The sequence below is a fragment of the Lacerta agilis genome, chromosome 2, assembly GCF_009819535.1.
Source record: "Lacerta agilis isolate rLacAgi1 chromosome 2, rLacAgi1.pri, whole genome shotgun sequence".
Classification (NCBI taxonomy): Eukaryota; Metazoa; Chordata; class Lepidosauria; order Squamata; family Lacertidae; genus Lacerta; species Lacerta agilis.
This window is the reverse complement of record NC_046313.1, coordinates 96,171,348-96,189,421: the sequence shown is the minus strand read 5'-3', so window position 1 is coordinate 96,189,421 and position 18,074 is coordinate 96,171,348. Positions and strand designations below refer to the sequence as shown.

General features: G+C 43.0%; 1 protein-coding gene across 29 annotated transcripts in view; it reads right to left on the bottom strand.

Moving 5' to 3' along the window:
- MAGI1 (membrane associated guanylate kinase, WW and PDZ domain containing 1) overlaps window positions 1-18,074 on the bottom strand; it is a 464,153-nt gene that overhangs the window by 30,051 nt on the left and 416,028 nt on the right. For 15 of the 29 annotated variants that reach the window (XM_033141269.1, XM_033141278.1, XM_033141286.1 and 12 more), the window contains 2 exons: window positions 13,881-14,097; window positions 3,490-3,567 (listed from right to left, as the gene is read on the bottom strand). In XM_033141269.1, coding sequence (XP_032997160.1) covers window positions 3,490-3,567; window positions 13,881-14,097 — 295 coding nt within the window. The remainder of the gene's footprint in view (window positions 1-3,489; window positions 3,568-13,880; window positions 14,098-18,074) is intronic. The other 14 variants (XM_033141285.1, XM_033141282.1, XM_033141284.1 and 11 more) reach the window with 1 other exon arrangement.

Below are 18,074 nucleotides of genomic sequence, written 5' to 3'. Positions count from 1 at the left end.
TCAAGGGCAAAAGGTCCAAAGGGCAGACACAATGGTACTCACTCCTATCCCAAATCTGTGAAATGATGAATCAGAGAAAGTGAAAGACTTCAGGCTCCACTTTAAGACTCCACTTAAAACAATACTTAGACAAAATACAATTAAAACATGATTGACTCATCAATTTGTATTATGGTTCACCGGCAGAATGAGCCAGCACTAAATCGCACCAATTGTGAAACTAAATTTGAAGCTTTCATAATCAAATCTGCACAGAATTATGGTGAGAGGTGGCCTGGTTAACAATAATAACATCAAATAGCTGCATCTATGTTCTCAGCATCGTATCGGTAGAATCTGTGTCAACCATGAATTTCCATGTGTCTCTTTTGTTTCTCCATGATCAAAGACTCATTCAGAAACTGAAATGATCCTAAATGAAACACCAACCAGAGAGAGATGGCTCAAATGCAGTGTTCCATCTTGTCCCTACATGAAACTGCTGGCAGATCTGGGGATTTGGAAAAAGGAGCCATCGTGATGTTTAGAACGTTCACCTCTCTCTCTCAATCTCTCTCTCCTTTTCATTGGATTTAGCAGAGGCCACTGAAGTGCTGAGCCAGTGCCCAGAATCAGTAATTGTCTGGATGAGGGCCAATAAACTGAAACTCAATCTCAAGGAGATGGAGATCAACCTGTTCTAGATGGGATTGTACTTCCAATTCTGTGCTCAGCCACATTCATGACATCAAGCAGGTTTTGCTTATTGTTGGATCCACAATCATACCATTATCATTCCCATCAGCTCTGTGGATGAAAGCTGTCACAGACTGAACACACCTGGCTCATGGAAGCACCAAAGAGATTCTCAACATTTTCACTTAGAAAGTCAAGTTACTGTACTTTGACTGGGATGTTGGTGGGAAGCTAATGAATTTAAATCAGTTTAAATACAAGTACTTTGGGTTCTGTGTATTGTTGATTATATCACACCAAGCAGGTGCTATGCTGTCACAACTGAACTCACAGTTTAACCTCCCTAAAAGGGGTCTGGCTGAGATTTCTAAGCTGCTATCCTTTTTCAATGGTTCACGACAGAGGGTTTATTCAAGTAGGAACACCAAACAAATGCATAAACAAAAAGTGTAGAAATGAAACAAGGCAGACATCTGCTAGTTTCTGCAATGTTTTACAGCCATTGATCTGTGTGCACATTTTGTATGCGCTCTCATCTTAATTGATCAGTGTTTATTAAGCTAAGATATTTTTAAAACTCCCATGTATTAGTGCACTGAGCCATGGCTTAACAATCTTCTAAATACAATTACAGAATAATAAGGTGATAAATATCATGGAAGACCATAATTGGACTCAGTTAAGCCTTAGTTGCTTGAAGGCTGGTTTGCTGGAAATGGTGACTCTTGCCTTCTTGCGGCAGCACAATGAAAACAATGCAAGCTCAATTGCATTAAAATTGGCGAACTCTGACACTAACCTCTGACATGAGGTGGACCGCATCCCAAGTTAATTGGTATTTATCGCTGGCTTTAGACAACCAAAGCAAAAGAAACCAGAGATAGATGGCAAAGGTTCTGTCCAGTGACTCATGTCGGAGCCCGGGCCAAACCAGTTGAGAATACACAGCTTGTCTGATAGAGGCAAAAGAGCTTCTGCTGGGCACTCCAGCGTGGAACACTTTTTGTCTCAGCATCTCCTCACACGTTTCCATTTGTCAACTCTACAGTGCTTCCCATCCTTAGCCAAAGTGTTGCCTTCTGTTTCTTGTTCAGATACAAATCTATTGTTTTAGGCTCTGTTCTCTTAAATGACATATATACCATGTTATCAAGCTGGAGAGGATTAATTAGATCTCATCTTGAACAATGCTCCTCTGTTTGGGGCTCCAGCTCATCAGAGCTATTCTTAAATTGTAAAGGTAGCAGGGTCGTAAACAGGGCAGCTTGTTTCATGACGACTATGGTGACAGTTTACATGGACTTTGTTCATACGGATGTGATTTTATGTAAGGGAGAAGACATTTTCAAGGTTAAGAAGGGTGCTCGTGCTGCAGTATATTGTTCAGGATTTGTATGCTTAGTCACTCACTCCACTTAAAGATTCGTTCATCGATCCTTGTGTATTTCATGGAATCTTTCTTTTACGGCTTTGCCTACACAATTATTGTTTATCCCCCTGCTGTTGTGAATTTTAATTGTTGTACCCTATGGCTAGAACACTTAATGATAAATTTGGTTTGAAACAATCCAATCCAATCGAAAAACCAGCATGTGTGACCCCGAAGCCATACTTTTCAGTGAGGGCTTTCAATCAATACAGTACAAGGGGACAAGGCAAGGAAGCTTCCAATATCCCCCTTTCTTTCAATAAAGTTGATATAATCCAAAACTGCATTCTGAACAAAATGCTATCTATGTTAAGAGGACAACAGCACTCTGAAACACAAACACGCACATGCACAACACATGGCACAACACATACAAAAGTGGGACAAAATTCTTTTTGAAGACTTTTGCACTGATTGGCCCAATTTAATGGCTGACATTAGGAGTTAATCAGGCTGCCGGCCAACCAAAGCTCCTTCCCAGTTCTGACCGGCACATATTGTTTCTGTGTGTTTAGGATTGGGCAAACTGGGTGATCCTGAATTCATAAGATTACTGAAGATCAGCCACTGGGTGTTGTTGCACAAGACTGGCCCTTGCTATGTATCTTACAAACACGTGACTGGCATTTTTCCTCTACGTGAATATAGAGCCTAGTATGCAACACGTGGCAGCGGCAAAAACGAGCCACATAAATTGGAAGACTTTTGTGAAGCCCGAACACAGTAATGTTTGCCTATTTACCACAGTATGATTTCTTTTCCACCACAGCAGGGTTTATTTTATTTTATTTGTTTCATCAAATTGTAAATCAGTGTTTGAAGACTGATTAGCACACCCAGATGCAGCTGCGAATAGTCATAAAATACTTAATTCAAATCTAACTTTATTAAAATTTTGACTGCAGGACCCCACCTTTTTTAAATGGGAGGGACTTTGCTGTGTGTTTTAGCACAACTACTTCTTAATTCTACCCACCCACGCACCCTCCGTGAGATAAGTAGCGTTTCTGAAACCAGTGGCGGCTTGAGGGCAATCCATGTTGGCTTAATACTGCCATTCTCTCAAGGGCTTCATTGCAAAAGTAATAGAAAGAGTTTTGAACAGCTGATGAGAAAGAATGATCCCAGATGGATACAGGTAACCCTTCCCTATCCAATCACTATTCCGGTAAAGCTTACACAACACAACAAAATTCTTCCCTTCTGCTAGATTACCCCATCTTGCTCTTTGGCAATGGAACATCTGAAGAAGGCATATGAAACCATCAGTGCCCATCATGCTTCACCCTCCAACCCCACCTGACCCGTATGAATTGCCCCCCAATCACAGACACTACCACAAGATGGACAACAAGACAGATATAAAGCTCTCGGCTCATTCTTACATTCTCCAAAATTCGTGGAATTGATTTCTCTCTCTCTTTCACCCTTGCTCAGTCCAGTCGCAGGCGAAGGTGACATAGCTGTGAATATTAATTTTAACATTTTGCAAAGCTTAATGGGATTTTGCTTTCTTGCTTGTTCATTTCAGTTTAGTGTTGACTGATAACAGCTGTGATTCAGCTTTCATGCCCTTACTATCACAGAAAAGATCGCAGCTGCTAAGGATTAGAACAGACCTACCTGTTTTGCCAGGTGTATACAATACTGGCTTATCTGATGTGGGAAACGGTTGACCAGAATAGAATATGCATCACTGTAAATACATTCAAACTGGGTTTCAGAAAAACTAGGAAATATTTGCCATTATTTTCTTTTTTTAAGTGCATAGACTTTTGACAACAGACTTATCTTGTGGATTAGGAAACAAAACCTATACACACAAGAAAATTATACTGAATGTTTTTCATTAAGTTGCTGCTTTATGGTGCTACTTTTAAAACTAAAGCTAACCAGTAGCAGCAGGAAGTTGAGTAGATTCTACCATTATTTCATTGTGCACATGTGTTCATGCAAGTCTAAGATGATGTATGTATTAAGGTTAACCAACAACTCCTTATAGTATGAAGGTTTTGTTATTGTCGCACATACTGGATATTCACAAAATGTGGCTTCCCGTTATCAGGATCAAAATACACAAGTGTGACCTGCAACACAACATCCAATCCTCACGTACTATCAGGACCACTCCTATTCAGGGTTCTTGTCGGTCAGCCATGCCTTCCTCCATGACACTCCACCATTTCCCTTTCCAAATGGCAGTCAACATTCCTTGGCTGTCATCGATGCTCAGTTTGCACAGAGCTCTTAAGAGTTCCTACCTTAGGTTGTGCTCCCAACCCCAATGAATGAATGAATGAACGAACAAATGAACAGGTTGGTTTTACTTCTGCCATTACTGGGGTTCACCCAAATATTCCAATATATTTCTGGGTTTTGGCTTCAAATCATGACAGCAGCACTCACAACCTGAGTTTGTTATTCGAGGGCGAGATACTTGAGCTCTCACCCTTTAGCCCACCCTAGTGTACCCAAAATAAAACAATGTTTTTCAGTACCTCAAAGCTCTTACTGTACCTCAATAGCTAGAATACGTAAATTTTGGGCCGCCAGTCACAAAAAGCAATTTTAAGGTCTTTACACTTGAACCTATGTTAGGCTTATGCCTGAGAATCATATTGAAATAAGGAACAGAAAAGGCCTGAAGACCTCTAGACAACACAACTATGATCCAAAGTTTAGAACTGAACTAGTAAAAAAAATAAACGAGCAAGCTCTGCAACAACTCTGCCTCTTGGTCATCAACAGAGGCCTGTTTTTGGTAAGATGGCCAAAACTAACAAAGATTGTGGGTGTTTAAATGTAGGTGCTTTTTTTTCTTAGCCATAAAATGGGTAAAGACTCCCCCTGTTACACAATTACTCCATTTTTAAAGGCTGCCTCATCAGAATTTCCTTAGTTACATGGTGCTCACACTTTCCCCAAGCCTATTTAATTGTGGATGAAGGAATAGCTTCATGTGCTGCTTTTTATCTATTGTGTGACTGAAAATAAAATCCAAATATTTTTTTAAAAAAACCTGCAATATTTTAAAAGCTTTAGAAAGCCTCGACCCTGTTCTGCTTTGCTTTTAATTAAAACACGCTTAAGCCCTTCAAAGGGGCTCATTAACACATCTGCAATTCAGATTAATTCATTTTGTCACTGCTGTTTTGACAGATGGCCATGCGTAGGATACAGCAGCTCCGCAAAGCATGCAGGCAGCACAACAACAGATTGTTGCAATCCTCAAGGAAGTTTAAGACTAAAACAATAAATGAGAGAGGAGAATATTCTTAAATTCATGGCCCTAAATTTGCCTTATTCTCTTGACATCTCTTAGTCTCTGAACTGGTAAAGGATACTTCTTGGAAATGATCAAGCCAAGAATTATGTCACTCATTATCACTTACAGAAATAGCATTTTTAAAGCAATACGATGGTATGCAAAAAAAAAACAAAAAAAAAAACAGGTGGCATGAACTTTAAGGGGAAGAAGGCAAACAGCAGCTTATCATCACAAGCCCACCATTTCTTAGAAGCTGCCATCTTAGTGGACAAGGTTCATAGAAGAAAATGGGTTCGTTGTTTTGTCTTTTTTTAAGGCTTGGGCTTTAGTATAGTTTTACAACATTCCAATAGGATTGCCACACATCCAGACTAAGTAGTAATAATTATTCCCATTCCACTGAGGGGGAATTGAAACTGACTGAAGATGACGGACTGTGTGACTAAGCTGTGATTTAGATCTTGGTACGGCAAGACTCAGAGATCACAGTGGTCTCTGAGACAAGTCTAAAGCAAGGTACGGTAGTTCTTTCTGTCTCCACCATTAAAGGATTCCCCCACAAGGGAGGAATTCAGCATGACGCTCTTCTGATCATTCTGTCTGCGCAATCTCTTCCCTCTCCTCCCTGCCTCCCTTTAGCTGCTCTAGGGTTTCTCCTGACTCTGCCGAGTGACTTTGGGGGAGATGCATGGAGTGTGTGTGGGGGGGCACTAGCGGGAGCCCCTGAATTGGCTTTTGCTAGCTAACGAGGTTAATTGAATACAGGCCAAATAAACCAACTTCATGTGTAGGACATGAAGTAAGATATAGTCCTGTGTCAGGTAGGTAGCCGTGTTGGTCTGCCATAGTCAAAACAAAATATAAAATCAAAAAATCCTTCCAGTAGCACCTTAGAGACCAACTAAGTTTGTTCTTGGTATGAGCTTTCGTGTGCATGCACACTTCTTCAGATACACTGAACCTTTCATCACCTACAGACAGCCACCCAATCTAAAACAACTCCTCACCCACAGTAATACAACAACAGGACTCAACATGGACACTGGTACCAGAGCCTGCAATAAACCTAGATGCCAACTTTGCTGCCACATAAACCTGGACAACACCATTACTGGCCCCAACAACATCAAACATACCATCTCAGGACTATTTAATTGCTCATCTTCTAACATTGTGTATGCAATCAAATGCCAACAGTGCCCTTCAGCTCTCTATATTGGACAAACAGGCCAAACCCTACGCCAAAGGATAAATGGACATAAATCTGATATCAGGAATCACAAGACAGAGAAACCAGTAGGAGAACACTTCAATCTCCCAGGACATTCTATACAAGATCTCAAAGTAGCTGTCTTAATACAAAGGAATTTCAGAAATAGACTGGAAAGAGAAGTTGCTGAATTGCAACTCATTACCAAACTTAAAACCACGGAGAGACCTGGTCTGAACAAAGACATTGGATTCTTATCTCATTATACATGACAAAGCTATCTTTAGCCATCTCACCCCTTTCTTTTCCCTTAAGACTAATTGCAGTCGTTAACCGTCATCAACAGGTTTTCCACACCCATCAGCCAATCACCCATTCCCACCACCCATCAGCCAATCACCCATTCCCACCACACTTCTGAGTAATACCCCTCCCCACCCTCTCACTATATATAAGGGTCTGGTGACTTCTGTTTCCGTGTATCTGAATTAGTGTGCATGCACACGAAAGCTCATACCAAGAACAAACTTAGTTGGTCTCTAAGGTGCTACTGGAAGGATTTTTTGATTTTATATTTTGTTTTGACTATAGTCCTGTGTGTTCAACTGAGGAAACAGCAAAGAGATGAGGCTTCATGGCTCAAGCCCTGCAGAAGTTCTTAGAAATACGAATTAACCAGTGGGACCTGCAACAAAACGTTGCAGTGCAAGGGTGCTTATTGTTCAGGATTCCATCCACTCCTTTGGCCATTTTAATTTATTTATTATTTTATTTTGTTCTTGCAGATTTGGGGTTTCCCCAAAAGCCTACTCACCCGAGTGTGCCTGGTTCCAGGTGGGCTGCAGAAGCAGCAGTGCTCCTAGCCTGGATATTGGAAATAGAGGAAATCGTGCTCCTGCTGTCCTTGGATTATTCTACATCAGAAACTCCCAGACCCAGAAGCATCCTAAGGACCAATGCCTAATTCCCACCTAGGTCTCAGTGTCTGGCTTTCTTTAGATGCAAATATTTACTAGAAAGGATCCACTAAAACTGCCAGCTTCCAATCTCAGATGTATGTTGATCCCACCTAGAATCTATCCTCCTATCACAGTTAAAGAACCAAGTAGCATCTTATTCCCTGTGGTCATGAATAATGTCCCAGGTTGTCAATTTCACACCAGCAGGACAGTAACGGCACTAAGAGTACCGGTATTTGGGGTTTTGTTTTTTTAAGAAGGGTGGGTGAGGAGAAGACAGTTGAACCTAAAGCGTGGATGTGGAAAACCACATGATCCGAACTCCTTAAACAACAAACAAACAACTCAGCCCACTTTAGAGCTGTGCTGTTAAACAGGGTCTCTCAAGTGCCTCCTGGGGCTGAATCCTGCACCGCCAGCTGCTTCTGTGGGAGCAACTCACGTCCATCAGAAACAGCTTGGCTTGTTCTTGCACAGGAGTACTTCTGCAACCTGCCTGGTGCTTTAAGAGAAAGGGAGCCACTATTTTTATTCTGCAGGGTTATGTTATTGCCAGTATCTCCATCTTAAATAAGGAAAGGACTGTGAGTGAAAGTCACTTCTGGGAAGACTGCCAGGATGGAGGCATAGGCACAGTGCTCCTCACCCTTCGAGGACAGGCTCGTTTGCCTTTGCAGAGAAGACAGCACCCTTAATATTATTTATCTCCCAATGCCTTGGTAGATTTAAAACATGAAATACCAATGCCGATCTCCTGCATGGATACCGTAGGTGTAACTCACAAAAAGGCTACAACCAATAAGCCCGCCTTTTAACAAGAAATGCTTCAACTGAATGCTGGCTTAATGACCAAGGCAGCAGTGGGGCAGAAGCAGGACACCCACATATGATTTCTGCTTGTTAAGAATTTCCCTATCATTAGCTGAAGTCAGGGTGTGCTCAGAATGCCTTTTTAAAAACTCAAAAGTCTGAGAAGTGCTTAAAGGAAAGCCAGGTGTGAAATGAGCACTGAGCCAAAGCTTTTCTTTTTATCACCCCCTTTGCAAAAGAAGGCCACTTTGCAGAATTTTCTCCCAGCAATTTTTTTTAATGGCAGGCACCATTTAACAACCCTCCCCTGCCACACACACACACAGTAACTTGGAATGAGATTAGACCATTTGGAGGATGTTCCAAATTGTCCAACATGCAGCAGCAAAGAAAGAAGAAAAAAGAGGTGGAGAGACGGAAAGAGAGGGAAGCTGTGCTATTGCAATGGCATGGCTAATGGTGAGCCCCAGCCCAAGAGACTATTGGAGAATTTCTACCCCACTGAGAAATTTGGTAAAATGGCCACTCTTCATGTCAAGAGGCCATTTGTGCTCAGCTCTAGAGAAATGACCCTTGCAGTTCAGTGAACGTCTGCAGTCTCTTAAATGCGACAGTGTTTGAAAGATAGTTGGGAGACTGCATGGAGGCAGCTGGCGACAGGAAAACTCTCAAAATTCAAATTGGTGTCCTTCTGGATTGTTGTCCAAATCAAAATTAATCACCACTGACAAATAATTATCAACTGGGGGAAATCATCTTAGACATGCAGTGCTTGAATTAATAGTAAACCGTGCATGTCAAGGTTACCATACCCTCTGAAATTTGCCTGAAAATTTGGAATTACTTAACTGGTGTTGACTTATTTAACCTATGGCACTGGCAATTTAATACTACATGTTGTTGATTTTTGCTTAATCAACTCATTTTTAGAAAATGATGTGTTTGGGATCAAGCTGTTTTAAGACAATGGTGAATTAAGGGCTGAATCCAGATTTTATCAGGAACTCCAGGTCCTAAGGCTTTGGGGAGCTAGCTGGGAGTGCTTGATCTACTGCCTATTCAGAAGGTTCAACCTTTCCCTGGTTCTTCATATTTTAGGTACTCCTCTTAAATTAATCTATAAACCCATGGAATGGCCTGGTTGTTTGGAAGGGTCCTACTACATCCAGCATTCAGTTTCCTATAGTGGCCAGCCAGAAGTCCCATCTTGCATTTCAACCTGGGCGCTTCTTCCACCTTCAGTGAGAATCATACCTCTCCACCTCTCCATTTCTATGCAAATTATGTGTAAGATACGAAATTGTGTGGTTTGCAACTACAGTAGACTAGAAAGGAGCTCGTCCCCAACCAAACACAGTAAGCTAGCGAAGGACAGTGAAGTGCAAGGTGTCAAGTGGTACAGTGAGAAGCCAACAGAAATAGGGTACAGGATGCATGCAAAACTTCAGAAATAAGTAGTCACTTAAAGAGGACCAGTTTCCAAACTATTTGCACATATAAAATAAAATAATTTGCACATGCAGCAAACCCGTGGAGTGCTACTGAAATGCATAAAACTTGCCATATATAGATATGTGGGTGGACTGGCAAGGAAGCAGCTGTGTCCTGCAGCACCTTCCCCAGTTAATTTTTTTTAAAAAAGCAGAACAGGCAGCAGTTAATACTGCTGAGCTAATCCTAATGACTAATGAGATAATTTCTAATTAACTGTTTAGTTGGTACTAAATAGCTGCAGGGGGTCACAGACAATGACAATGTGAGCATCCAGCTGGGGAAGGGGGAAATCCAGAGCAGTGGAAGTAGTAGGACAAGAGCACAAAAACCTTCACAAGTGATGCCAAAAATGGCAAAAAGGCAGTTTATTCCTTCCGGTATTATCTTGTAGGGCTTGCATGTGTCCAGATATCTCACTGTATTGCATTTCCCTGCTGGTAAACAGTAGGCAGCCAATGCACAATTTTCATAATATGCATCCTGCAATCATTATCTACAGTCCAAGATGTCAACCAGAGAAACTGTCTGGCCACTACATATTTTTTGGCAGTAAAGACTGAAGCATCTAAAGTGGTATCAGAAAAAAACCCACTTCCTAGACCCTCATTCATTTCCTAAGTAAATCCCCAAACTTAGCGGCATCCAAACCTTATTCTGCCATAGGCTGGGGAGGCCGCATTATAGAGGCCCTGGCCACCCAGGAAAGGGAAGCCATTGATCTGCAAATTAAATTGGTAGAACCACAAAGGCGCTGGAGAGCAAGCTCTCCCTTCTTTTCACTGGGTTGTTTTGGCATTGCATTGCATCTGAATGCATCAAAATGATGTGATCTCCAAGGTTTTAGTGAGGTCATCCATGCAGGTCTGCAGTTTGAAATGTGGGGCTGCTGAGGACTTTTTACTTGGTTAATGGTTATGTCCCATTCTGCCAGAGTCGGTCTCTTAAAAGGCTCGGGCAAGGGAATCAAGTTTAGAAGAAGCTACCGTGAGTGCAAGAACCCCTTTCCTTTTAAAGGACATCCTGGAGGAGTCTGCTCCACCCTCTTCAGCCCCAAAGTGGAAATAACTTTTAACATTAATGGGAGGAAATCCACCATTTTCAGAAGCTGGGGTTCAAGAACCGCCCTGCCCAAAACCCCAGCCACGTGGAAAGCATTTGCGCAGTGGTGCGAGTGAAAATACATAGACTGGTCCACAGCGGGAGTTTCTCAGCTATTAATATTCCCTGGGCTGTACCTGAACAAGACTGGAAGACAAATACCTTAAAATGCCAATGTCAGCCCTTTCCTCTATGCTATCCAAACTAGGCCAGGCTTCTCTGTCGTCTGCACATGCCACATTTTTTTAAGAGAGCCAGTGTGGTGTAGTGGTTAAGAGTGGTAGACTCGTAATCTGCGGAACCGGGTTCGTGTCTCCACTCCTCCACATGCAGCTGCTGGGTGACCTTGGGCTAGTCACACTTCTTTGAAGTCTCTCAGCCCCACTCACCTCACAGAGTGTTTGTTGTGGGGGAGGAAGGGAAACGAGAATATCAGCCACTTTGAGACTCCTTCGGGTAGTGAAAAGCGGGATATCAAATCCAAACTCTTCTTGTTCTTCTTCCAGTACACAGATGTCCCTCATGGAACTTACATAAGGTACTGACCACCCCGACCAAAGTGCCTCTTGGACCGCTAGCCTCCATCGCCCTGTGGCTAACTTTCAAAGTGGCATTTCTAGTGGCCATTACATCAGCTCAGAGCGTAGCTGAGTTGGAGGCACTGTGGTGTTAGGAGACCTGTTTTCTTCAGGCAGATAAGGAAGCCCTTCGCCCAGACCCCTTCCACATACCCCAACTCAATTCTGCCTTTCATACAGCCCAAGAATTACTTTTGCCTTTGTCCTAATCCTTCTCACCGTACAAAAAAGGTGTTGCACTAGTAAAACATGGGAAGGGCACTCAAGATGCAGCCGATAAGATGAAGCAATAGTCTACTTGTGAATAAACAGAACAGCTGCCATCCTGCTCCTAGGTAAGGATGCTCATCTTTGACAAGGCAAATCCTCAGTGGCTGATCAGCAAAGTTCAAAACTAACATTAGAGCTCCCTTCCTTGGAATGACTTCTACTGCATTAGAAAGCAGCAGGCATCCTGTTTCCAAAAATTTAAAAATGCTATTGTGGGCCACAGAGGACAGTCATGGGGTGAAATCCAATGCTACCATTCTGCAGAATGGCTTCTGATGAAACAGAGACACCCACTAATGCACGAGAAGGAGATGGGATTCTCCCACCCAACTCTTTCAATGCAGCTCCCTGCAGCCCACCCACCCCGCACATGAATATCCGTTTCATAGGGCTGAGGGACTGGAAGGTGGCAGGGAGGACTGAAGGAGGAATCGGGGGGGGGGTCCCACAAACAAAATGGGGGCACGAGATTCTGTGAAAGCAATCCTTGAGAGTAGAAGATCATGTGAGGATGGGTTGTGTATCCATGCCATGCCCAGAAAAAAAGAAAGAAACAAAATGAATGTTGTGAAGGAAAACAGAAGAAGCACAAGATATCATGCTGCTAAAATACCTTTTCCAGTATTTTCCCAAAGCCTCTGCTTCCAATTTCTTCCCTTTTCTTTTTTTAAATGACATTTTATGTAACCGATTCAACTGCTCAGCCATTCAGATGACTCCAAACTATGCAGAAATACCAAGTCTACAAGGTGAGCAGCGTTTTGTGATGGGAGGTTGCTTGAGAGCTGCTTCGCTCTACGGGATGCCACATAACTCTACAAGTGCAACTAATGCTCTACAGATTGCAACTGAGGAGGAAAAGGAGGTTGATTTTCTTTGAAGAAAAGAGGGTTGATTGAAACCCATTTTGTATTCTCGGAAGCGAATCAAAACCCTGTTGAATTATTAGTGTGGTGCATCTATTAATAACCGACAATAAAAGTTGTTTACTGTATCTATTCAACCTCTGCATCGTTGAAATAGTGCATAACGATGAAGGCGAGCATGGCTTGGCAGCATGTGGGTCAGCTAGGCAGTGCTGTCGTTAATTTAGCAAAACTATTCCTTTGGCCTTAACCTTTATGCCTGCAAACAGTGAGACTGAAAACTTTTTAAAGGACTTTATAATACAGTGCTTTTGGGGGGTGGGGTGGGGTGGGGTACACAGGGGTACGCATACCCCTAAACATTTTGTGAATCTAACTTTGGCCTCATTGAGGGTCAGTATTTCAATATGAGTAGGAAAATGACAGTACCCCTAAACATTTTTTTTAGAAAAATGCCCTGACACCGACTCTCTCTCTCTCTCTCTCTCTCTCTCTCTATATATATATATATATGAAGGAATAACTGAATAGGCATTGAAAGGGCATGACGTTCCTACAAGTTGCCAGCCATACCACAATACTGTGAGGCTATATTTCAACTACTTCATGAATTAAGAGCTTAGAAGGATTGGGTCCACAAGTCTTTGCAGCACAAAGCTTGGAAAGCAATTTGTGCGACTTCTTATATTATGCTTGTCTGACATTTCCCCGCTCAGAAATTGATTTCTTTTAAAGAAGTAAATGCCGAAGAAGAAGAAATGATATCAATACTTGCATATTGTGCCGCAAAGTTCATAGAATCATAAGATTGTAGTGTTGGAAGGAGAATCATCTAGTCCAACCCCCTGCAATGCAGGAATATGCAGCTGTCCCACATGGGGATCGAACCTACAACCATGGAATTATCAGCACCATGTTCTAACCAACTGAGCCATCCAGGCTGACAGGAGCCAAAGATCCTTCACTACCATAATAATATGATTAATGTCAACCGCATGTAAACTGCTGGTCTCTCTGGCTCCTTGGCATTGTATTCACCCACCCCATGCCCATCTCCAGCACTGCTCAGCTTTGCTCACTTTCATCCTATCCAGAAATGAATAGACATATCTATTTTTTTCCATTCTAGGGGTGGGGAGTAGGAACTCCCCTTAAACCAAGAGTTACAGAATGCAGTGATCTAGAGCAGCTGCCAAAATAATGAAGTCTCCTTTGATACTCACGTCGGCTTTCATACATGCTCCTGGACTGGGCCCAGATTTTGAAAGGATCTGGCTTCTTCTGCCCAGCGTTGTCTGGTTGCTCTGCAGCTGGTGCTTCGGTGGCAGGGTAGTCGGGAAGCACCTGAGTGCTGCGGACAGGTGAAGCGGTGTGGGTGCTGTGGTGGCTGGAGACGCTGTGCTGAGAGCTGTTTTGGCTGTCTTTCCTTTCAAGTGGTTGCTGTAAGGAAGGAAGCCAGAAAAGAAGGGGGAGGGGGAGGGGGAATCCCAAGAAGGTTAATGGCCTGCAACTGAGCCATTCCCCCACTGCTTTTCCTCTACGTTCAGCATTTCTGCATGCTCCTGCGTAAATACATAAAGTCCCTCTTTTGGCTTCTACCATTTCCAGTTTGTGCTGAGTGCAGGTGAATTTCCCCAAGGATAGGCAGAAGGAGTGACAGGGGGATGCACAAAAGGGAAAGCCATTCATCACACACAGAGAGAGAAAACTATGCAAGCTTTCATATGCCGACACAACACAAATCAAGTTTTCCTTATGCATTAGTATATCCATATGTTTTCGCCCCCTGTTAAGAACACAATCTAAAATCTTGCAGTGGTGCAGAGCATCAGTCAGAACTGGACAATACCAGATAAATAAAAATGCTTCCTTTGACATGCATGCATGCATGCTCATGCGTTCAGGATTTCTCATGCATGCAGCCCAGCCTTTTGCCTGCCACCGAAGCTAGGTTGACCGGGACCTGTGCTGATCCTGAAGAAGTAGACAAACAAAACTCCATTACTAGAAATTAATCTGAAGATACAGCCCCCCTTGTTTTCTGTTCTGAACTCAACTTTCTCTAAGGAAACTCTGTTAGACACACACACACACACACACACACACACACACACACACACACTCCATGTGAAGCCCATGCCCCATACTAATGGACCTGCGACCAGATCCAAAGAAGGGGGTTGCAAATTCATGCAAGCTGTGATGGAGATGCAAGAAACAAAATGGACCAAGAGCCATCAGATGAAATTCCCAGATGAAATAACTCAAAACCAAAATTTGGGAGTAAAGAAGTAAGGAGAAATTGGGCTGAATACTGTACAGTACTTAAAACTGCTACAAGACTGAAGCATGCCCAAATTCTTTGCAACCTAAGCTCCAGTAAATGGGCTAGCGGGAAATTTAAATTCCCATGTCTCAATTTCCCTTCACTTCCACTGATTTATATTAGAACATGAAGCTTCAGACAAAAACTTCATTGTGGGAATAATGCTTGACAGCTCTAGATAACTGCAACTTTTGGACAATACATTTTACATAGCATTGTCTATCTTCTTTTTAAAGTTAGAAGTGGTCAACCTGTGCCCTTTCTAAGGTCACAAGACTTTACGATAAGCCAGTACTGGAGCAGTGTTATGTCCCCATATTGAAACATTTGCCCCATGCAGGTATTGAGAAGTATCACATAAATTACAAATAGTAAGTAGAATTCCCATTTAAAAAAAAAACACCAACCCAGTGGTTTTCAAACTCTTTACTTGGGAAATCTCCGTCTACCGCTGATTTATTTGCCAAGGAACCATTGCAGAGGATCCCAGAATATTTTTCTGAAGTATGCTTAAGTTCATGTGGAGTGCTCGACACTCCTTTTGGACATGGTCACCTTCCAATGGAACAGAGCATGCTCAACAACGCTCCCAATCCTTTCCTGCAGCAACTCCTTGTAAGCGGAGAGCAGTAATAAAAGGCAAATTGTCATTCAGGGAAGCCTGCTTGCCTTCACTAATCTTCTTGAGGACACTTAGCTAGGGTTTCCAAAGAATTCCCAACAACAGAGCTTGAAAATACTAAATTAAGCATCTGACTGCTCAAATATTCCTCACGTCCCCTCAAAGCATAAACATAATTTCGTATTAACAGAAGAGGACGCGCGCCCAACAGATAAAACACATGTAAATTACAAAGACTGCAGGCTGGAACCAAGACCTCTTTTACAAGAGATACAAAAATAAATAAATCAGGGCTTAGTTAAAACAGGCCTCTAATTTTGCAGCACTATTCCTGGGCTAAAATAGGTCTCCTCTATTTTTTTGGCTGTTCTTTAGGGAAGGATCTGCAAATAGAGCAATCCCATCTTAGCAGGACATTGGGCAATGTTGACACATGTAATCAAGGGCTGGCCCAAGACATTTAGGCACCCAAGGTGAACCACAAAACTGTGCTTCTCCTCACCAGGGAAGAAGGGGTGAGTTAAGATCCACACTGGGAACAAATCAACCTTACCCGATGGTTGAAGTGGGAATCAAAGCTGTCACGGGGGGGAGGGGGAGGGACTCTCTTGGAATCACATTGGGAGGGTGAAGACCCTAGGAGACTCCAGAGGACATCCCCTGCCATTTCCTCCCTAGGGGTGGGAGGAAACCAGCAACTGCCCCTATGAATCCTGCCGCCCGAGACAGTCACCTCACCTTGTCTCATGGGTGGGCCGGCCCTGCTTGTGATAAACCTCCATGCGATTCCCCCAACATTCGTTCCAATCTCGGTGGAGCTAGGAAGAGATAAGCCTCCATTCTCTGGGTGCTACCTTCTCAGTAAGAATCACCTTGCTGCAGTGGTAGCTAATTAAGGTGAAAAATGAAGAGACAGCTACACATGTCAGTGGAACGTGCAGTTTGGGCCTTCCTCCACAATCTCTACGTGAACTATGCTAAATACTAGCAAGCAGGAGCAGAGCTGGGCAGAGAAAGCAAAGTAGCGTTGAGTACTGCCACTTCACTAGAAGCTCTTTGTGACCGAAAACGCTGCGTTCTGTTTAACAATAGTTTTGAATATAGCTGTTGGTTGGAGGGGCGTGGCAACTCCCGAGAGCAGAAATTGCTTCGGAACGCTTTATTGAGCTTTATTGATGTCTGCTGAAGCTCTTGACCCACCAATGGCATTTCTTTAAAATGATATACTCTCTAGTGACTTGAATTTGAAATTAACTCTCGACTTCAAATGACATCTTGAGCAGCATGTGTGATATCTCTGATTTCTCAACCCGTGCTTTTCAGATGCTTTAACGCTGTCGACAATTTATTTCCCCAGCAAACATGGCTAATTCCCACTTGGCTAAGAACAATAATATGGAAGTTTGGGACAAACACTGTGAAAACCACCTTCAGATATACGGTAGACAAATGTTCTTTCATCAAGGTACGCTAGCATAAGACACTGCAGATGCCCTTTTGGGTGTCCACACTCTTGCCACAGGAGTTATAAAGATGGGAACAAACCCTCATCTAGAAATGCATACGCCAAATTTCAGGATGGTTTGAAGCGCTCCCAGCCATCTTGAAAGCTGGGTAGCAAAATAGGAAGTAAAAGATTAGCCCAGCCTTGCAAATAAATTGGGGTGAGGGCAGTTGTTCAACCAATCCAGTCACCTGAGCATTTCTCCCTCATCCTGATCCCTCTCTTTTGCACCTCCAAAATACAGTGAAGGAACTATTTCTCTTTCTCTCTCTCTCTCTCTCTCTCTCTCACACACACACACACACACCAACTTTTAGGAGGCAGGGCAAAGATGGGAGGGCGAGGTGCCACTGGCATTGTACTGTTTCTCAAGAGGGCAGCCAAGGGGCAAAACAGCATCAGTCCGCCTCTCCCTCTCTTTTAGTAGCAACATCACTATGGAGACTGAACAGGTAGATGTTCATTCTCCCTCTTGCTTCCCTTTACTGAAGGAAAGGGAGGCAAAGAAGGAAAGAGGGACCAATCAATCTGCCAGCTCAGTTCCACTGGTCCAGACTGACCCCGTGCCTGTCCTTCTCCCTTGTAGAGAGTCTTTCTTCCCTTCAGTCAAACAAAACAGAGGTAGTTTCTGTAATTCCAATCGCCATCCCAATGAACTTCTGAGTCATGCTTTACATCTTCCCCTACCTAGATGTATAAAGGTCCACATTCTCTATTGCCCACATTAGATGTACAGAAGCTTTCTTCAGCCCAGGGGCTATGTTCTCGGGGCAACCTTGGTGGGGTGGTGGTCCTGCATGCTAATGGCGGGTGTTGCCAGAGACAAAGTTGGGCAGTGCAGTGGATATGACTCTTACATATTGGCTATCGTCTAATAAAGAAAAACTCAGGGGGTTGTATAAACACGAACTGTTGCACACATTTAACTAATCTCTTACCTGAGATCTGACTTATATACACCTGGG